This window comes from Manacus vitellinus, unplaced genomic scaffold (assembly GCF_001715985.3).
Source record: "Manacus vitellinus isolate BGI_N305 unplaced genomic scaffold, ASM171598v3 scaffold_8_pilon, whole genome shotgun sequence".
NCBI lineage: Eukaryota > Metazoa > Chordata > Aves > Passeriformes > Pipridae > Manacus > Manacus vitellinus.
The window spans coordinates 22212415-22230226 of NW_021940864.1; the positions used below are offsets into that span (position 1 = coordinate 22212415).

The 17812-nt window shown below is 39.5% G+C and overlaps 1 protein-coding gene and 1 long non-coding RNA gene across 2 annotated transcripts; one reads left to right on the forward strand and one right to left on the reverse strand.

Moving 5' to 3' along the window:
- Nucleotides 1–781: 781 nt before the first annotated feature.
- Nucleotides 782–3207, forward strand: LOC112841349. Its single transcript, XR_003212956.2, has 4 exons — nt 782–916; nt 2469–2513; nt 2766–2849; nt 2966–3207. It is a non-coding gene; the product is annotated as an uncharacterized LOC112841349 (long non-coding RNA).
- Nucleotides 1793–17806, reverse strand: CEBPZ (CCAAT enhancer binding protein zeta). The gene is made up of 15 exons (XM_029965063.1): nt 16227–17806; nt 14983–15214; nt 14499–14673; nt 13784–13872; nt 13213–13266; nt 12434–12536; nt 11283–11351; nt 9554–9620; nt 8098–8198; nt 6118–6175; nt 4960–5168; nt 4184–4267; nt 3653–3714; nt 3485–3566; nt 1793–3066 (listed from the first exon to the last, which is right to left on the reverse strand). Exons 1-15 carry the CDS (start codon nt 17729–17731, stop codon nt 2927–2929), a joined length of 3030 nt encoding a protein of 1009 aa, XP_029820923.1. The 5' UTR covers nt 17732–17806; the 3' UTR covers nt 1793–2926.
- Between the last annotated feature and the right edge of the window lie 6 nt (nt 17807–17812).

The following is a 17812-nucleotide window of genomic DNA, read 5'->3' on the forward strand; positions in this document are numbered from 1 at the left end:
CTTGTTAAAGTTTGGGGCTTGACATGCTTCAGTGATCTCAGACCCCAAAGCTTGGGAAGAAGCACGTACCACTGATAAAGGACACAAAGAACGCAGAATTTACAGGCCACAACATTTGGCAGAAGTCTCAAGATGAGGAAAAATCTAATAAAGACCACTCAGCAACTGTGCTGATATTGCTCCAACTGGGTAAAAGGTAATTCCAGCAGGGGCAGATTGTGACCATCATCTCATGGACCACTGATCCAAGAAACCCACCAACCCAGAAGAGAAAGACTGAGCATGTAGGCTAGTTAGCGTGGGAAGCAAAAGAATCATTAACACGTGGAAGACAGAATACTAGTTAATAACAGAACTACGTAACCTGCAGCCAATGTACGCTAATTCCTTTGTTTGCTAAAATGTATAAATAGTGAAAAGCTTTGATAGTCAGTGTGCTTGATTTATGAAATACTACCGGAGCACCTGGGCTTGTGCAACTCTGACATAAATAATCAATGTCTCTCTCGAGTGTGTAATTATTGCCTTTTTCACACTGGGTAACGAATCCAACTTTTGTGGACAACATGGACATCGCTTAGAGGTTGTTAGCCGCTACCTGCTTTACGAATTAAATCTACTTTCTTTTTGATTAAGCCTGAAAGTATACGAAGGTCAAACATCAGGGGACATCCGTCCTGCCTTAAGAGAATTTTTACATATCCCGCATTTCCCGCCCCCGCAGCCCCTCGGCGGCCATGTCGCGGCCGGGCGGGCGGGAGGTGGGGGCGGCGCCTGAGCGGCGCTACGGGGGCGGCGCGGCGAAGGCGCTTGAGCCCGGGCCATGGCGCGGCGCGTCGTGAAGGGGCTGCTGTGCTGGAGGCGGCGGGGCTGCTTCGGCGCCTCCTGCTCTACCGCGCCATGGACCGCAAGCAAGGTGGGGCGGGCGGGGGTCGCACCCCGGGGGGGAGGGGGAGGCGGGCAGGGGAGGGCTCCTCCACGCGGCGGCCGCCGGAGCACCGGCACCGCCCGGGCTTTTTAAGGAAAACTGCCGGTCTGGGCTCAGGAGTCGCTCGTGCGAGTGCAGGTGCACTGGAGTGGCTCGCTGGGCGGACCCCTGAGGCCAGGTCTTGAAGAACCAGCAGCGATTTTAGTTTTTACAAAACCAAGCCCGCGGGGAATCCTTTGGGGGGCAGCACGCGACCGCACCAGGAGCAAAGCCGAATCCTCCTCCTCCTTACAGTAACAGCAGGGACTCATTTAAGGACTTAAAAAGGACAGAGGCCGTCCGCAAATGAGGCAGGAGTTGATTGGTCCTGCTTCGGGCATTCGGTGTTGAGCCCATGAAGGGACGCCCTGCCTGTGTCTGGGTCTCCGGGATTTGACATTTCCCAGGCTGAGGACAGACCCGGCTGGCACGAGGCAGCCAGCATTGTCTTCCAGATTATTTAGCTTCAGTCCCTCAAGTCTCTCAGACTCACACCCCCATGCCTAGGGAGCACAGAAATAAGCCAAGCACCAGCTTAGTTACTGCAAGGATCTTTGCTCTGCAGAGCAATGGCCTTATTTTGCATTCAGGGCTCTGGAGGGTGCAGCAGTACCTTGACAGACTTGTGTCCCTGCAGTAAAAGAGTGCCTGTCCTGCTGCCAAAAGGCAGCTGTTGCTTTGGCCAGGCAGGTAAGAGTCCACCCATTTCAACAGTATTATGGTCTTTATGCAAAGTTCAAGCTGAACTTTGCCTACACTACATCAATTTGCATTTGTTTTTTGAGATTCAGATGACGTCGGGCTGTTTGGCTATTTTTCTTTGCATTTTTATTAAAGAAATATATAACAAACCCATGGAGAACAGATGTTTCAACGTGTCGTGGTAACTTGGTGCTGAGCATTCATGGTTCTATTTTTCCCTGCTTTTCAGTTCTAGATCCTAATTTTTATATGCTTAGGTAGATTTTCTTAAATTGCAGTTCTGTAAGGTGTAGTGAGCTCATCTAACAGCTCAGTGAGCTCAGAGTGAGGCTTTTACTGCTTTCTTTGTTCTAGCAATAGAATGGATAAGATCCTTCTATGAGCTGCTGTAAATCCTTAGAATAGCATAAAGGTATCATAATTTCCTATTGAGTTGCCAGAGCAGCCCACAGAAGGATTCACTGAATACCTAAAGCTGCATAAGGGAACAAAGCAGTTTTCCCAGTTTTGATTTGCATGTCTGTCTGTGAGAGGCATTCAGCTTCCTGTGTATCTGTAGCTTGTAGCTGGTTATCACAATTGTGAGGAAGCTCAGAAAACACTGATGATGGGGCTGCACGTACAGGTAACCTCAAAAGAGTCTGTGATATGATCTTAAAAAATAAATTCAGATCATAGTGGTGGCTGTAATTAAAGAGCTCAAACAAATTTAGATAAAACTAATCTAGTTAGAAAAACAGTGCATTTAATTACCTTAAAGTATGTTGGGAAAGTAACTGTGATTTACCTTTCTTGTCAGATTTCAGATACACAATGCAGAAGAGGTTTCCATCAATTCTGGAAGGTAGGTTTGCAGCTGTTGGCTTCAGAAGGATGGCTGAAGCTTCCATTGCATCTTAATTTATAAAACCAATGTTACTACTCCAGGAGACACTGCAGAAATGTTTATTGTTTTGCATAGGCATGGCTGGAGTGTCAGGCTTTTGGATAGAGACCTTGGAACTAGAGGGGTGTATATCCAATAAAACTAGCCACAAAGTGGCTCTTCTTCAGGTATGTCTAACTTAGAGCTGACACAGATTTTCCTATTTTTCAGTTTATTACAAATCCAATGAATGGTCTGGAATTCATGGCATAAGGGAGAATGACCAAATGACGTGGTTAAGCAGCAAGAACTGAAGTAAGAAAAATGTGGGATTAATTAAAAAACTGGTTTTGAATAATTATTTTTAAAATGTCCACATCAAAATGTCCAGTTCATCTTCTTGATTTCTTGCGTTTGTACTTGTTTTTCAGCCCTCTGTGCCTGAACTGTTTCTTCCTCTTGATGATGCTTTTCACGTCCCTGTTGTGAAGCCACTTGTCACGCTCTATTTCCCACTGGATCTGTTTGACATCTGTAGGAGGGAAGGTGAGAAATAAGGAGCCGATGGATACGTCTTACCGTGATGTGCCATACAGATAAATCATGTAGAAGTTAAAACTTGGCTACTGTATTTATAAATGTTTAAATAAAGTGCAAGTGAACATTTTTTTTTTTGAGAAAATTTTGAGGTTTTTTCGCTTCACAAAACAAATCCTACCATCTCAAAGTTTTAGACACTGATTTGTATTTTTCTAATGCTAGAAATGCTGGCATTAGGAGCAGCTGAAGGAAACTACGTCATGTCTTTCTGACGTTGAGCTACTGTGCCAACTGTGTGGTTTCTGACTGTGTATTTCAGTTGAAGATGGCCCATCTTTTCAAGTACAGAATCTGAAGGGAAAGAAGTAAACCAGCATTACAACTATCTGCTGTTTGCAGCACGCACTTACTTGCATTATCTCTGTTGGCCATGGCGTTCATTCCAATGTTGTCAAACTTGGACCCGGCATTTTCATCCAGCAGATAGCCAAACTTTAAAGAGAGAAAATTTTGTATTTTGTTACAAAGAAGCAGGTAAAATGCTTGATCACTTTTTGCTAAGCACCAGTCACACTCACCTCTTCCGCAGATGCCAGTATACCAGCATCTTGGAGTTTTTTCTTCTTTACTCGGTTTGATCCTTTAAACAAAATATATTATGAGACAGAATTTCAAGTTCACAGAGACACTAAAACAAAGTGTTACCATGTTTTTAATTTTTAAAATTTATTTAATGAGACCATCTAAAATAGCTCTGTTAGAAACCTTTATTCTCCACCTCCCCTAAAAAAAAGAGAGAAAAGTTTCTGAGAACTAAATAGCACAAATCCGCGCATCAGATGTAACAGATGCACAAACCACCAGAACGACTCCATCCTTCTAAAGAAGTTCCTCCTTCAACTCCCTTCCTTCAACAGCAAATTGTCGCTCAGCATTAGCCATGCTGTCTTGAGGACAACTTCCTTTTTATTTACGGTTTATTCAAATCTGAATCCAGATCCAAAACTGTAGATAATCTACTGTAGCAAAACCCTCCAATTCCACAGTTTTTTAGACTCTATATTTGTACTGAGCTTTATCAGATGGAAATTATGGCAGTGTTTTCTTACCTTTCAGTGATCCCTCAAAATTCATATCCTTCTTTCTCTTGCCCTTTTTACTCACAGACTTCAATTGCTTGTTCTTGTTTGGATCTGACAGAAAAAAGATTAATCTGTTAACAGCTATATGAACAGTTTATCTCCTCTACCCTGAATCATCTTTCTGTAGCCTTTAGTTAGTCATTCAAATATTCCATTAATCTGTGCTTTTCCAGCCACTTACACTGTATTCTGTGTAAACTCTGCTTTTCAGTTGAAAAAATAAAACCATGCAGGTGCAAGAATCAGTTACTATAGTGGTAATAAAAATTTGGGTGCATAGCTGTATTAGAGGAGTAAGCTGTTACTTGTGAGACAGCATTTTAAATAAAAGTTACCTCATCTAAAAAAAAATCAACATTAAGATTCCGAAGAAATTTGAAAATTACTAATTACGAGATTCTTTTATTTTTCTCTTTGAGATCTTTTAATATTTCTCCTACTGTAGCCAGTTATTTGTGTAGAAAGCTACTTTTGTTACTGCCAGTGTTTTCAGAATGAAAGAAACATGTCTCATTTGCAAGTTTTTATACACAGATGCCTAAATCCCACTCTTGCCCAGGAAACTGTCAGGAAATATTTCTCTTAAGACTTCATTGTCTAGAAAAAGACCTGTCATTTCTTTGCTTAAAATCCAGACTCCCCACCTAGGTAACTAAATCAGAATTTACGTGTGTAATTACATATTAGATAACATATTTTTATGGCTTTTTTTTTCCTGTTTTTTGTAATAAATGGTACTTTACCTAGGTTGTTACCATCATCAGACACATCCATAAATACACCTCCTTCTTCATCCATATCATCTTCAAAGTCTTCGTCCATACTTCCTAAGGAGACTTCCTCATCATCGAGATCACTGAATTCATCTTCATCATCAGAATCCTCCCAGTCAGCACCAGATTCTTCATTGCTTTTGCCTTTCTTACTGCCTTTGGTTTTCTTTTTTATATTACTAAAGAAAGATGTAACAAGCTTAGCACTTCATCCAGCAAAATACTGTTTAGATCTAGGTGACATCTACCTACTGGTAAGCACCATGTAGAAAAGTTCAACATCATTGCAAACTACTGTAAATGTAGGCTGAGACCTAAGGTATATGTATTATGCACTCAGGTTATGTTCTCAACATTAGTATAGAGAACTGTATTATAAAAGTCAACCATTTTAAGAAGTTATGGAGAGAATACTATTCTGAAATTAGCAGAAATGTCAGCTGCAGTATTCTATCTTTGCTCCTTTTCAGAAAGTCTTTGTAACACACAAACTGCTCTACTAAACACCACTCTAGATCATAAAAATTTTCAGATTTCACTAGTTTAGACTTCAATTCTCCTGTCACCTCAAGGAAAAGTTTCTGTGCCCATTCAAAAGCTGCATTGTAGATACTTCAAGTAAAAAAAGAGCCTTCTTAATAATTTACGATTGGTCTTTATAATCTTAAAGGTCCTTTCCAACCAAAATGACTCTATAACTGATGAAGCTGCTAACTTCCTAAGAACCAAGCTCTGTGACCCTGTATTCCACCATGTTTATTTACTGTGTTGGTTAGAACCAGTCCTTAAAGCAGTAGAACCATTATGCCTCATACTGCTTCCTTTTGTACTTGGTATTTCTCAAAGAGAAACCTGAGACAATGAAAAACAAGATTTTACCTTGCTTACTGGGTCACTCCATTGTATAAATAATATACTACAGGTCTCTCACGTGTCAAGCCAGCAAACCATAAGCACCACAGGATCATTATGATCCATTATGGGATATGCAGAAAAACAGCATTACTCAGTGTTCAACTGCTACTGCCTTTTTTTGCAAGGTGATAGTCTGAGTCTTTCTGAAAAAGGTCTATCCAGTTCTGCACATCTCTACTGAAACGAGATGTAAGAACCAATCTGAAGTCTTACCCAGCAAAATCAAGGTCATCCTGGTCAATAACGGCATTATCAGCAGCTTCAAAGGTATCTAGGGAGAAAATAAATTATTACTGCAAAGCAAGTAAAGAAATATAAATTAAGTCATTGTGTCCAACAAGTACATAGACCTGTTGGAGCAAGTCCAGAGGAGGGCCAGAAAGATCACTAGATTGCTGGAGCACCTCTCCTATGAAGACAGGTTGAGAGAGTTGGGATTATTCAGCCTGGAGAAGAGAAAGCTTTGGAGTGACCTTATTGTGGCCTGCCACTACCTAAAAAGGGCTACAAGAGAGCTGGAGAGACTTTTGACAAGAGCATGTAGTGACAGGACAAGGGGGAAAGGCTTCAAACTGAAAGAGGTAAGTTTAGATTAGATATTAGCAAAGAATTCTTTACTGTGAGGGTAGTGAGGCACTGGGACAGGCTGCCCAGAGAACGTGTGGGTGCCCCATCCCTGGCAGTGTTCAAGGCCACATTGAATAGGGCTTTGAGTAACCTGGTCTAGTGGAAGCTGTCCCTGCCCATGGCAGGGTGGTTGGAACTAGATAATCTTTAAGGTCTCACATAATCCAAGCCATTCTATGATCCTATCATTGCAAAATACCTAATGTTTAGGTATCATGTTCCGGAACGGTTTATATGATCTGCACCAGTGATACCAAAGGTTTATACTCCTGTAGTAAAAAAATCCACAAAATAGTTACCTAAAGCTAAATGAACTTTTTCTGAGAAAAATACTTTTCTTTGAAAAGTAATGGAAGTTTTATTTTATCCAGGATGTAATTTACCACCAGAACTGGATGACATGGGAAGCAGACAGACACAAACAGACAGACAACTGGCCCGTGATACAAACTTAGTCAGCAGATGGGATATCAGAAGTCTCAAACACTTGCACCAAGTCAGATAGAACAAAAACTAAATTAAGATACCCAAGCAAATGTCCTGTCAGCTAATCTGTATGTTCATTTTCAGATCAGAAGTATCCACTATAATTTCTTAAGAAAAGCAAGCAGACTAGAGGTTGAAAGCTCCTATCATAGGATTCACTTTGGAATAATTTGCTATATAAAAAAGGAAATGAAAAAAATAACCTGAAAAATTACAGCTGTTCTGTTTCAAAAAGTAAATACTAACATTAGAGGGTCCTGAATATATGAAGCAAATTTTCATTAGAGATACTAACAGTACAAAGACAAATGCAATTATTAACAGATTCTTGTCATAACAAAGACTCTATTAATTGAGTCACTAAGAAAGAACCCTGCTATGAGAATTCAGAATTCTCTAAAAATACTGTACAAAACAGTTATGGAGAGCTAACTGCATTTTCTTTTCTCAAAATGCATATATTACTGTGTAAGTAAAATATGAAATAATAAAATAAGAGATGTTTTGTGGTACACAAGGAAATTTACATTCTGGAACAAATCACACACCAATTCCAAAGCAAACAAAGTACATGATACAAGAAGAACTAAGACTACTGCAGAAGTACATCAAGGACCTTACTGAACAAACAACCTCATAAAATATGTTAGAAACTATGAGAGAAACTGTAAGCAAGATTGAAAAAGGCCAAGCAGCAAAGAAAAAATGGAAGCAAATGTTACATGCTGCTAGAAAAAGTTACTCGGACTACATTAGGAAAAGAAAAAAGAAGCATGAACTGCCACTCATGAGCTTAAACTCAAAATCAGATGATTTCCAACCATTCAAACAAGTTGACTACTGGAGTGGTGTGAGCAAGACCTCTTTTACAAGATGGCCATCCAGTTTGCTTGCACTATGGATCATAGGAACTGCTGGCTGCAGTACCATAGAATGGCAACTGGAAAGCCAGTTTTCTTCCACTTCCATATTCCTGTATCTTGTTCTTTTATGCAATATGAGCTACAAAAAGGATAAACTAATAATCTGAAAAAGCAGGAAACACTGGGATAGTTACTGCAAGGAAGAACACAGCCTTACCCAATACCCTTTCAAATTCATCATCATCTACATCTTCCACACTTTCTTCATCATCCTGACGCCTTTGTTTCTCTCTCTTCTTATCGAACTTTGAATAAAACCTGAAATAATGTATAGCTCTCAGACACAAAATTACAGGTGAGGATCTTTATGATAACTTAAAAAAAAAAACACCTGCAGATTGTTTCCTGTGTATGCTGCCGGTTGAAAACTGTGATGATTTCAAACACACCTAAAATCAAGAGATTTATATTTCCTTTGTTTTTCAAACAGTCCGTCACTACTGTAAGATTTAAAACAATGAAATTTCACTGGCCAAAGGTGCCAGAAGTTATTTTTAACATGAAAGGGCACAAGAAAGATGTAAAAATTTGCTGTAGACCAGTAATGAAGAAGGGATGAAGTGCAACTTGAATATAATTGGGGAAAAGTATAAAAGACATTGACCCTCAAGTTTTATTAAATTTTCTCCTATAGCCCTTTTCTTTTGGGTGCACAGTTTCACCTTCTGTCAGCTATTTTAAAACACTTTTTCACCTTCATTTTATGTTGAAGAACTACCAAACACAGAAGGCAATTTTGATCACATACAAAAGAGTACTTTGTACAGGTGACTTTAAATCTGTAATCTCAGTTTCAGTAATCTTCATTGCAACAGTACCGTTAACTTTTCAGAGAGGGGCACATTTTTAAGCTGCTCTCCTTTAATCTCGAAATTAAAATCACTATTTATTAATAAGATATTCCTCAATATTATAATATCAATTAATTAAAATTAGTAAGTTCCATTAACCTGACACTTCAAAAATGTTTAAAGGTCCCTACAGCAATGAATATAGTAAACAAAACAAACCAACCGAACAAAAACACTCTAAGTGAATTAAAAAAAATAAATGAAGTTAATTCAAACACTAATTTCCTAAGGAGACACTCACAGGTAACCAGTATTTTGATCTAATAAAAATAAGTCTTTGCCAAATGTGTATCAATCCAATTTTAGTGCTATAACTGCATTTGTGTATCATACTCTGAAAGGAAATTCAGAGAAACAGAACTATGAGTAATAAAAAAATAAATACTCTGAAAAGTAGCTCCTTTGACTTTTTTTGCTTTGTTCTATTCTAATAAGCTTTGATGCTAATAACGTAAACAAGGTATATTCCAGCTTTCTTTAAATATACTTCTAATGCATAAGAACTACAACCCACAAGATGTTTACTTGATTTTAGACTACAAGCCCTGACTGCCTTTGTTCATAGGTGATATTCTTTCCTAATCACTTTCGACAAATGTCAAAATTACGTCCCAGAAAAGCACTATCATCATAAGTCACTCAAATCAATCAAAATTTGCAAATACTTGAAATACCAGAGAATACTTGAAAATGTAGTGGGTTTTAATGGCATTGCAGTAAAAAACCAACACTTAAAATGAACATTCACAAGCGTTTCATTACCTGTGAAAGAACACTTCATCCACTGGGATTTTGCTTTCATCTTTGGCACGGAATTCCTTACTGTTGACTGCAAAAACAAAAAAAGAACTGATTTTACTTCAAGTTGAAATGATTGTTACTCTTTTAAGAGGTTAAACAGCATGCACAGACAGAAGTACACAGATACCCAGGGTCATCTGTTAAATAAAGTGAAGCTCATTCAAAACCTCTTCAAATAGTTCTCAGTGTATATACTGATACTTCAGTGGGAACAGACCCCATGGAAAAACAGAAGAGGCAAAGCCCTAACTAGGTTCTAAGTTATGTATCAGCAAGGGGGGGGGTTACAATCACCTACAGCAGGAATGCATTTAAAACAAAAACGGGAAAAAAAAGTAGGAAGTAAGATGAACTTGCTGTCATGCACTAAAACGCTGGAACTGCTTCTGCCCATCACTCCTGGCAGTAGAAATGCTTGTCAGCAGCTGCAGGGCAGGACCGTGCACCAGCTGAGCACACTGAGGAAGGGATCGAGCCTCAACTTGCCTCCATTGCTGGGGAACTGCGGCAAAATATGACACTGCAACAGCAGACCAGCTAGGATTCCCTGTGGAGAAGATTTTTACCCTCATACGTTCCCCTTCCCTCCTCCTCCTCCTCAGAAGTAAATCAAAGGAAAAAGAGGTACTAATTATCTCAGTGAGAATATACTATAATATTTTCTAAGTGACAAGGGTCCAAGTTTCTGAAACCAGATCAGCACATTCACAGAGATACTTCAAATGAACACTAGAAGGTACCAGAGGATTTGCAATCTCAGCTCTCTAAACCCCAGCAGAGATCAGCTACATGCAACAATTGCATATTGCATATTAACATATCCAAATTTTTGTTATCAAGTGTTCATTTGTAGAAAATTTAAATTCCTCAAATTCTAAATGTTCAGTCTGCTCCTTCAATTCAGAATAAGCTAAAGAATGTGACAAATAAACTGTACCTTCAAATGCATTCTAGGTTAAAATTCCTACTTTAAGTTTTAACAGCCATAAAGGTACATCAAGTAATCTGTATAACTAAAACTTCTGTGTTACACAACAGACCCAAAGTCAGAGGAAAACACATCCCTGGGAATGTTACAGAGGCTCTACCACAGAAGATGACACCTCTTCTGTCCTCAAGCTGCAGGTTTTAATGATGGTTTACCCTGATTTTTAACTGCTGGTTCTTACCACCAAATCCTGCTCTTAATTATTGGAAACAGTGGGACTAGGGAAAAGGCAGCTTCTTTCTGGAAGCAGGAAGACTCTCAGCAAAATAACAGTGCCAAAGGTACTTTACATTAATCGTAACAATAGCTGCAGCTGCAGCTGTGGCATTGTATGGAGTAATCCATATCATTTAATAAAAGAGCTTAATGTGATTTAAATAATTATACAGATCAATTTGCTGAGATTTTAAGTAATTTTTCAATCATAATAGAGTAAAAATGGCTATAGGATAACTGCCTTTCCCTACATCATTTGTCCTTAGAATGATTCAATGATCCAAAATTTCAGCTGTGGAGATTCCATACACCCTTACAATAAGATGAGACCTGATCCTGAACATCAGGCACCACCACTGTACTCCTGACAGACACAACTCTCTTCTATTGCTACAACAAACAGCATAGACAGTACAGATAACATGTCTACAACTAACCCAGAATTTTTTAGTCATCATAATCTTAACTGAAAAGCAGCTGACTTACCTGCAAGGCTCTGCATATCTTTCATAAACTGCTTCTTCTTTGGCTGCATTACCACACTGCTGGTGTTTTCTGTATCATAATATAAATCAGAAACAAATTACTTTATTACTATTGATACAAAAATGTGAGGAGTGGCTGCTACACCAGTTCATTGTGCTGCCATCCATATGACTTCAAGAGGCTGGACAAATGGGTAACCTCCTGCAGTTCAACAAGGGGAAGTGCAAAGTCCTGCACTAAAGGTGAGGAACAAACCCAGTGATCAGTACATGCTGGGCCCAGCTGGAAAGCGGCTTGGCTGAAAATACCCCGGTAGTCCTGGTGGACACACAGCTGACTGTGAGCCAGCACTGTGCCCCTGCAGCAAAGAAGGCTGACAGTATTCCTGGCACTTATTAGACCACACCTGGAGCACTGTGTCCAGGTCTGGGCTCCCCAGAATAAGGCAGATATGAGCACATTGGAGAAAGTCAAGCGAAGTGTCACTAAGCTGGTGAAGGGACTGGACTGGAGCATCTCTCCTGTGGGCAAAGTGTGAGAGAGCTATGATTGTTCAGCCTGGAGAAGATAAGGCTCAGGGGGTTCTCATCAGTGCATATAAATACCTGAAGGGAGGGTGTAAAGAAGAGCCAGGTACTTATCAGCGGTGCCCAGTGACAGGGCGAGAGATGAAGAGCACAAACTGAAACACAGGAGGCTCCATCTGAACATCAGGAAACATGTTTTCACTGTGAAGGCAACTGTGCACTGGCACAGGTTGCTCAGAGAGGCAGTGGAGTTTCCATTCTTGGAGACATTCAAAAGACATCTAAACAGTCTGTTCTAGATGGTCTCACTCTAGGTGGCCCTCTCTGGAGCCTATGACCTCCAGAGGTCCTTTCCAACCTCAACATTTCTGCAATCTTTATATTCCCCTATCACTTGCTTATTCCTGCAGTCAGCAATTCTGCACTGCGAGCATGAGGGTCAGCAGTACGTGACTGCCAGCTGGTTCTGGCTGCAGACATTTCTCTTGCAGCCCTGAAGACTGATCCCACTCCTCCTGCACCACATGCACTCTGATTACTTGGCAAGGGCAATCTGAGAGAATGAGAATTTGGACAGCATCTATAATCAAGATCACATGCTAATATATACAGAGAAGTGCATACCTTTTCCTTTACTGAGTTTGGGATTTCTGTACACAAAGCGATCCAAAAATCTCATTAATGTGAAATCCTGCAAAGGGTCCCCGGAGTATTGGATGTGATTTCCCTGAAGGAAGCGAAAAGCCAAATAACATTAAGGTCTTCGTTTTCAAAACACAGCATCTAAACGCAGAAGAGTCAATCAGTTCAAGAATAACATTAAACCATAGTTTAAAAAGAAAAAGACTTGGGGATATTACATCACGTAACCCTGATCTGGTTCTTGTTGTTGCAATTTCTATATTTTCTTAAATAAAAAACACCTCCTTTGCTTTGTTTCAGCGATGAACTGCCTTGCAATGTACTTGCTAATAGCAGTTAATACTCAGTGTCATTTGGACACCACACATTCAAATGGAAAATAAATATTTAAAATATGTATTTGTGCAGGTTTGAGTATTTTGGGCATGGTACCACAACAGTGTTAAAAAAAGAATTTGTTCCTACATTAGGGTTCTGCACGTTTTAAAAAAAAAAAGTCACATTAAAAGATATATAAAAACTCTAATAAAGCTTTAAGAATCACATAATACCCACATTTCTACGAAGTTAGAACTTTTGTGAGCAGTCTTCTTTGCACAAAATACTTTAATTCCATGAAAGGTTTAGCATTTGAGTTTATGGTAGAATTCTGCAGAGCTGCAATCTACCCAGAGTGCAAGGAGACTTTATAATGTATTTTTTCTAACAGCAGAAGACACATACCATGAAAAAATCAAACCTCAAAGTTAAAGACTACTTACTTCTAGAATTGTTTTTGCGAATAGGGCCACAGATGGATGAAAATGTTCAGAAAGCTGAAAAACATGAATCATTTATTTATTTCTACTTAAAAAAATAAATGAAGTCATTACTCACGTTGACAGACTCTTGACAACACCACTATGTCATAAGACCACTCTGTAACTCATCCAATAACATGCAGATACACATAGTAGAGCAAGGCTGATGTGCTCTGCCCTTGAACAACTGAAGAACATCTAGTTCTAATGTTTTCTTTGCGTTAAATAAATATATTTTCACTTACAATTTTATTTAATGCAACACTAAAAAGCTTTAGTGATCAAAATTAGGATCCAAAACTCAAGAAATACAATTATTGTCCAAATCTCCTCTTAAAAATTCTTATTCCCTACTCCAGAATATCAGCATGGTAAGGAACATATACAAGCTTAAAGCTGAACAATGTATCATCTTTAAACTTTCTGTTATGTTAGCCAGGGAGCTACTCCAAGAATAACCAAGTTCATTTTCCTCTCTTAATACAAGGGCCACACTAAGAAACACAGTAACACCCAGATAAGAATGCTGTACCTTCTTCAGTTCCCAAAGGCTTGTACTTTCAGCACCACAGTATAAAGGACTTCGGTGCATAGGATCATACGAAGTTCCAGTCTTCCTGCCTGAGGGATGGAGGAGAGGGAAACATCTTAAATTTTCTTAGGCAACTTTACAAGAGTATTATTTTCATTTCAATGCTGCCCATCATTCTCAGCTGGGCAGGCCATAGATTCATTTGGCAGCAGGTAAAGGCTACATTCAGCTGTCCTTCACCAGTGTACGATCAGGGGTATGCACAGGTTAAGTTCCTACGTGCTTCTAAGGAAGGTCTTGAAAACGCCCTGCCCTGTTCCAAAAGGTCTTCAGGAAGGAGTGAAACCGGGCACAGGTTCAAAGCTGGACAAATGAGATGCTACACATGCTAACCCTGGATATATGGCTCTGAAGGTGTTTGAACACAGAAGCAAAAAAATTCCAAGCCTGTTTATTTCTAAGGCATAATTTATGTGTTTATTACAAACAAATATTTGCTTATTACAAACTGCATAAAGTGAAATACACTAGTCAGAGTCTCTTCATCACTGCTGAGCTATGAAATAAATTCTTCTCACTGATTGCTTTCAATCAAACTGCAATTTAAAAACTAAAATAATGTTTTAGTCACTTAACCTTAAAACAACTCTTGATCAACATGTCACTGTTACAGAATGTTACACATTAAATGAATTACATTTTCTTGCTAATTTACCTCCCATATTCAAATGATGCACCCACGAGGCTGTTGAATTTGAATTATTTGTTTTTGCAGAATTTTCCATTGTGTTTCTCTCTTTATCTTTTACTTCTTTGTCTGTATCCACAAATTTTTCCTCATCCTCTTCAGCCTCTTCTTGATCCTTAAAGCACTCTTCATCATCTGACTCCTAAAAACCAAAAAATGTTAGCAAACAGCTTTTCCTTTCCACATTTATTCTGATTTTTTAGAGAAATGCAAATATAACTCTTAAGCTACTTACAAAAATCTACGTAAATTATGGTCAATGTTTAAGAAATACAGATTTTTGTCCTTGATACAGGACTTAAAATTGAACACACAAATGTGATGGTTCCTCCCCACTTCAAGAAACAACATCTGAGCAAACCCTCAGGTTACTAATAAACAGGTCAGGGAAAGGTGCTTATAAAAATAGCTCTTACTGAAAAAGAAATGAGATAAAGAAATCATTTTATACCACGTGATCCTGTAACTGGACTCTTAACTCTGGTTTTACTCTCAGAAGCTCAGACAGAAGGTACAGGGTTCCACAAATGAAGGGTGGCATTTGGCCACAAGTGACTTGAAGTAACCTCTTCACAAAGGCCTTCACGCGCCGTAACACTACATCTGCCTTCAGAGATTTATAGACAAGGTTAAGAAACATGGATGGCTTTGAGCAGCTTGCTAAGGCAGGATCTAGAAGCTTCCTGTAGAACACACAGGAGAAAATATTGCTGATTGTCATAATGCAGGCAGGAGAACAATTGCTGTTAACAACAATTATCTACATTTTTCAGAGTGCCATCTAAAGGACCAGTGACGGCTTGTTCCCCGATACTCAAAATCATTATGATCAACCTGAACTGTCAACAGCTGTGTAATATATCTGCCTATATATGAGACACTGAAGATTAAAAAAAAAAGGAAATATAAATAAATAAACTGAATTCAAGTGGAAACAGTTTCAAAATTTGAGATATTAAAAAAAATATAGAAAGAAAATGGTTAGGAATCAGCATGCTTCACAATCAGACCAGATGTATGTACTGGTAGGTTCATTTTCTACCCCAATTTTTTCCAGGCTGTCAGGCACAGTAAGGCACTTAAATACATTCCACAGTCTGGGGGAACTTAAGATCCCTTTTTAAAAAAACAGCAACTTCCCTTTGATCAACTAAACAGAAACCTGTAAAGATCCTATAAAGAGTCTGAACAATCAGACGGGACAAAAAAAAATTCTTTTATAATATGAGGTTTTCCAATTACACAAATTAAATCATCTAAAGAATTCGTTAACAAAATATTCCCCCTCCTCACAACAAGAAAAAAAAAAGATTTTAGACTATTTACAGGCTTATTTACTTTACAGGCTAATACTCGTAAAAGTGATTTCAGAAGAAATAGTTATCAATTAGTTTCAATTTATTTATCTGGAATAAAAAACTGCCACCAGAAAAGAGTGGCAAAGGATGAAATGCATATGTTGTGTTCTCAGGACCTATTGTTTTATCCTTTTAACCTTTTGTTTTATCCCCATGTTTAGTCAAAGAAATCACATACATTTTCTTCCAGCTCATACAAAACATCAGAAATTTTGAGCCAATTAAACACAAAATTAGCAAGACCTTAAAAGCAAAATAAGTGTTTCTACAACTTTAAATTAATGGTGACTATCTCATAAAATGAAATTTATATAAAAAAAGGAAACCTGCCACTTACTTGTATAGTGCTGCATAGTACCTATCTGACACAGTCTGCTGAGAGTCCATCACTTGAAACAGCAACATCAGGGCCTGGACACTGGTACTGAAGTTTGCAAGATGCAGAACTTTAAACAAGGTGTTCATTTGCTCTTTCACTTTCTCATCACCTGTCTCAGCATAAGGGTAAGCTCTGTTTACCCCGCAAAGGAGAGCACTGAGCATTTTGGATTCAACATCTTTTTTCTTAATACAGTTCCGAAAAAAACAGAAGTACAAAGTTATCAGCTTGTTAGCCAATGCACTTTCTTCGTGACTGAGGACTATCTGATTTAGAAAGCAAATGGCATAATATTGAGTTTTCACATTGATGTTTGACCGGTACAAAAGCCTCTCCACCTCACTGCACACTACTCCCTTCATATTTGGATGCTTGTGAAGCAACGTCTCTAAAAGATAAGAGGCTTTGGTGGCGATCTTGTTCTGAGGGTCTCCCAGTTTATTCACCAGCAGGACCAATAGAGCTTTCTCCTGCTCAGGCTTGTTACAGAGAAGCTCATGAGCAACTGCCAGAGCTCGGGATTTCGCGGCTGTCAGACAATCATGGCTCAGTGTTTCTAACGCCTGCACAAACTCTGCTATCTGCAGTTTCAGGTGATGCTCAAAGTACCACAGTATCAGCCGTCTGTCTCTGGAATCCTTGTTGCCACTCGACATCTTCACTATGTTGTTAAACGGTCGCTGCGAGAAAGACCACAATTTTCGATTGTCTGGTAAGATATCTGAAATGAGAAGTTCCTTGAAAGTATCCAAAGCCATGAGGCTCTGCTGCCTGCTGCCCTTTTTCTTTATGAGGTTTACCAGGTTCTCAACAAACTGAAGACTGTGGACAGCACTGTCCTGGATGAGAAGGGTCATCGCTGCCATCCTGTCAGCCAAGGTACCCGAGGACACAACAGTTTTCATCCATGCTGAAGAGGCCCCCTTCTGATAGTCTGTCTTGTTCTTAAACAGGTCTGTCTCATGTTCATACAGCTTTTGGGCCAGGGCCTTATACTGGGACAGAAGCGTCTGATTCTGTGGCTCTGGAGAGAATTCATTGGTGTATTCTAGGTCATACCACTTGCCCCCTGGTTTGATCAGTATTGCTTGCCTAGCATGAAATGCAAAATCTTCTTCCAGTCTTTCTTTCTTTGCTGAAGGTTGCTGGCCCTGATCACCACCAGACTGCTTCTTCTTGCTGTCTTTCACACTGCTTGCCTTTTCCTTGAGTTTTTTTTCTTTTCTCCCTTCTAGTGAAGTAGGATTAGTTTCCTTCTTGCTTTTCTCTTTCTTTGGAGGCTTCTCTTTCTCCTTGCTGCCACCTTCATCCTCTTCTCCCTCCTCCACCAAGCAACTTTTCGCATACTTGCTGAGTCCCAGGGAGCTGATGAACGCCTCCAGCTCCCCTTCCTTCAGGTCATCCATTGTGTCCTTCTTGCCGCCATCCACCATCTCGCCCTCCTCGTCCACGGCACACAGCATCAAGTAATCTTGCTGTGGGCAGCAATGCACAGCTGTTACGGGCAGATGCAGTGCGAGCTCTCTCAAGACTCCCAAGGGCTT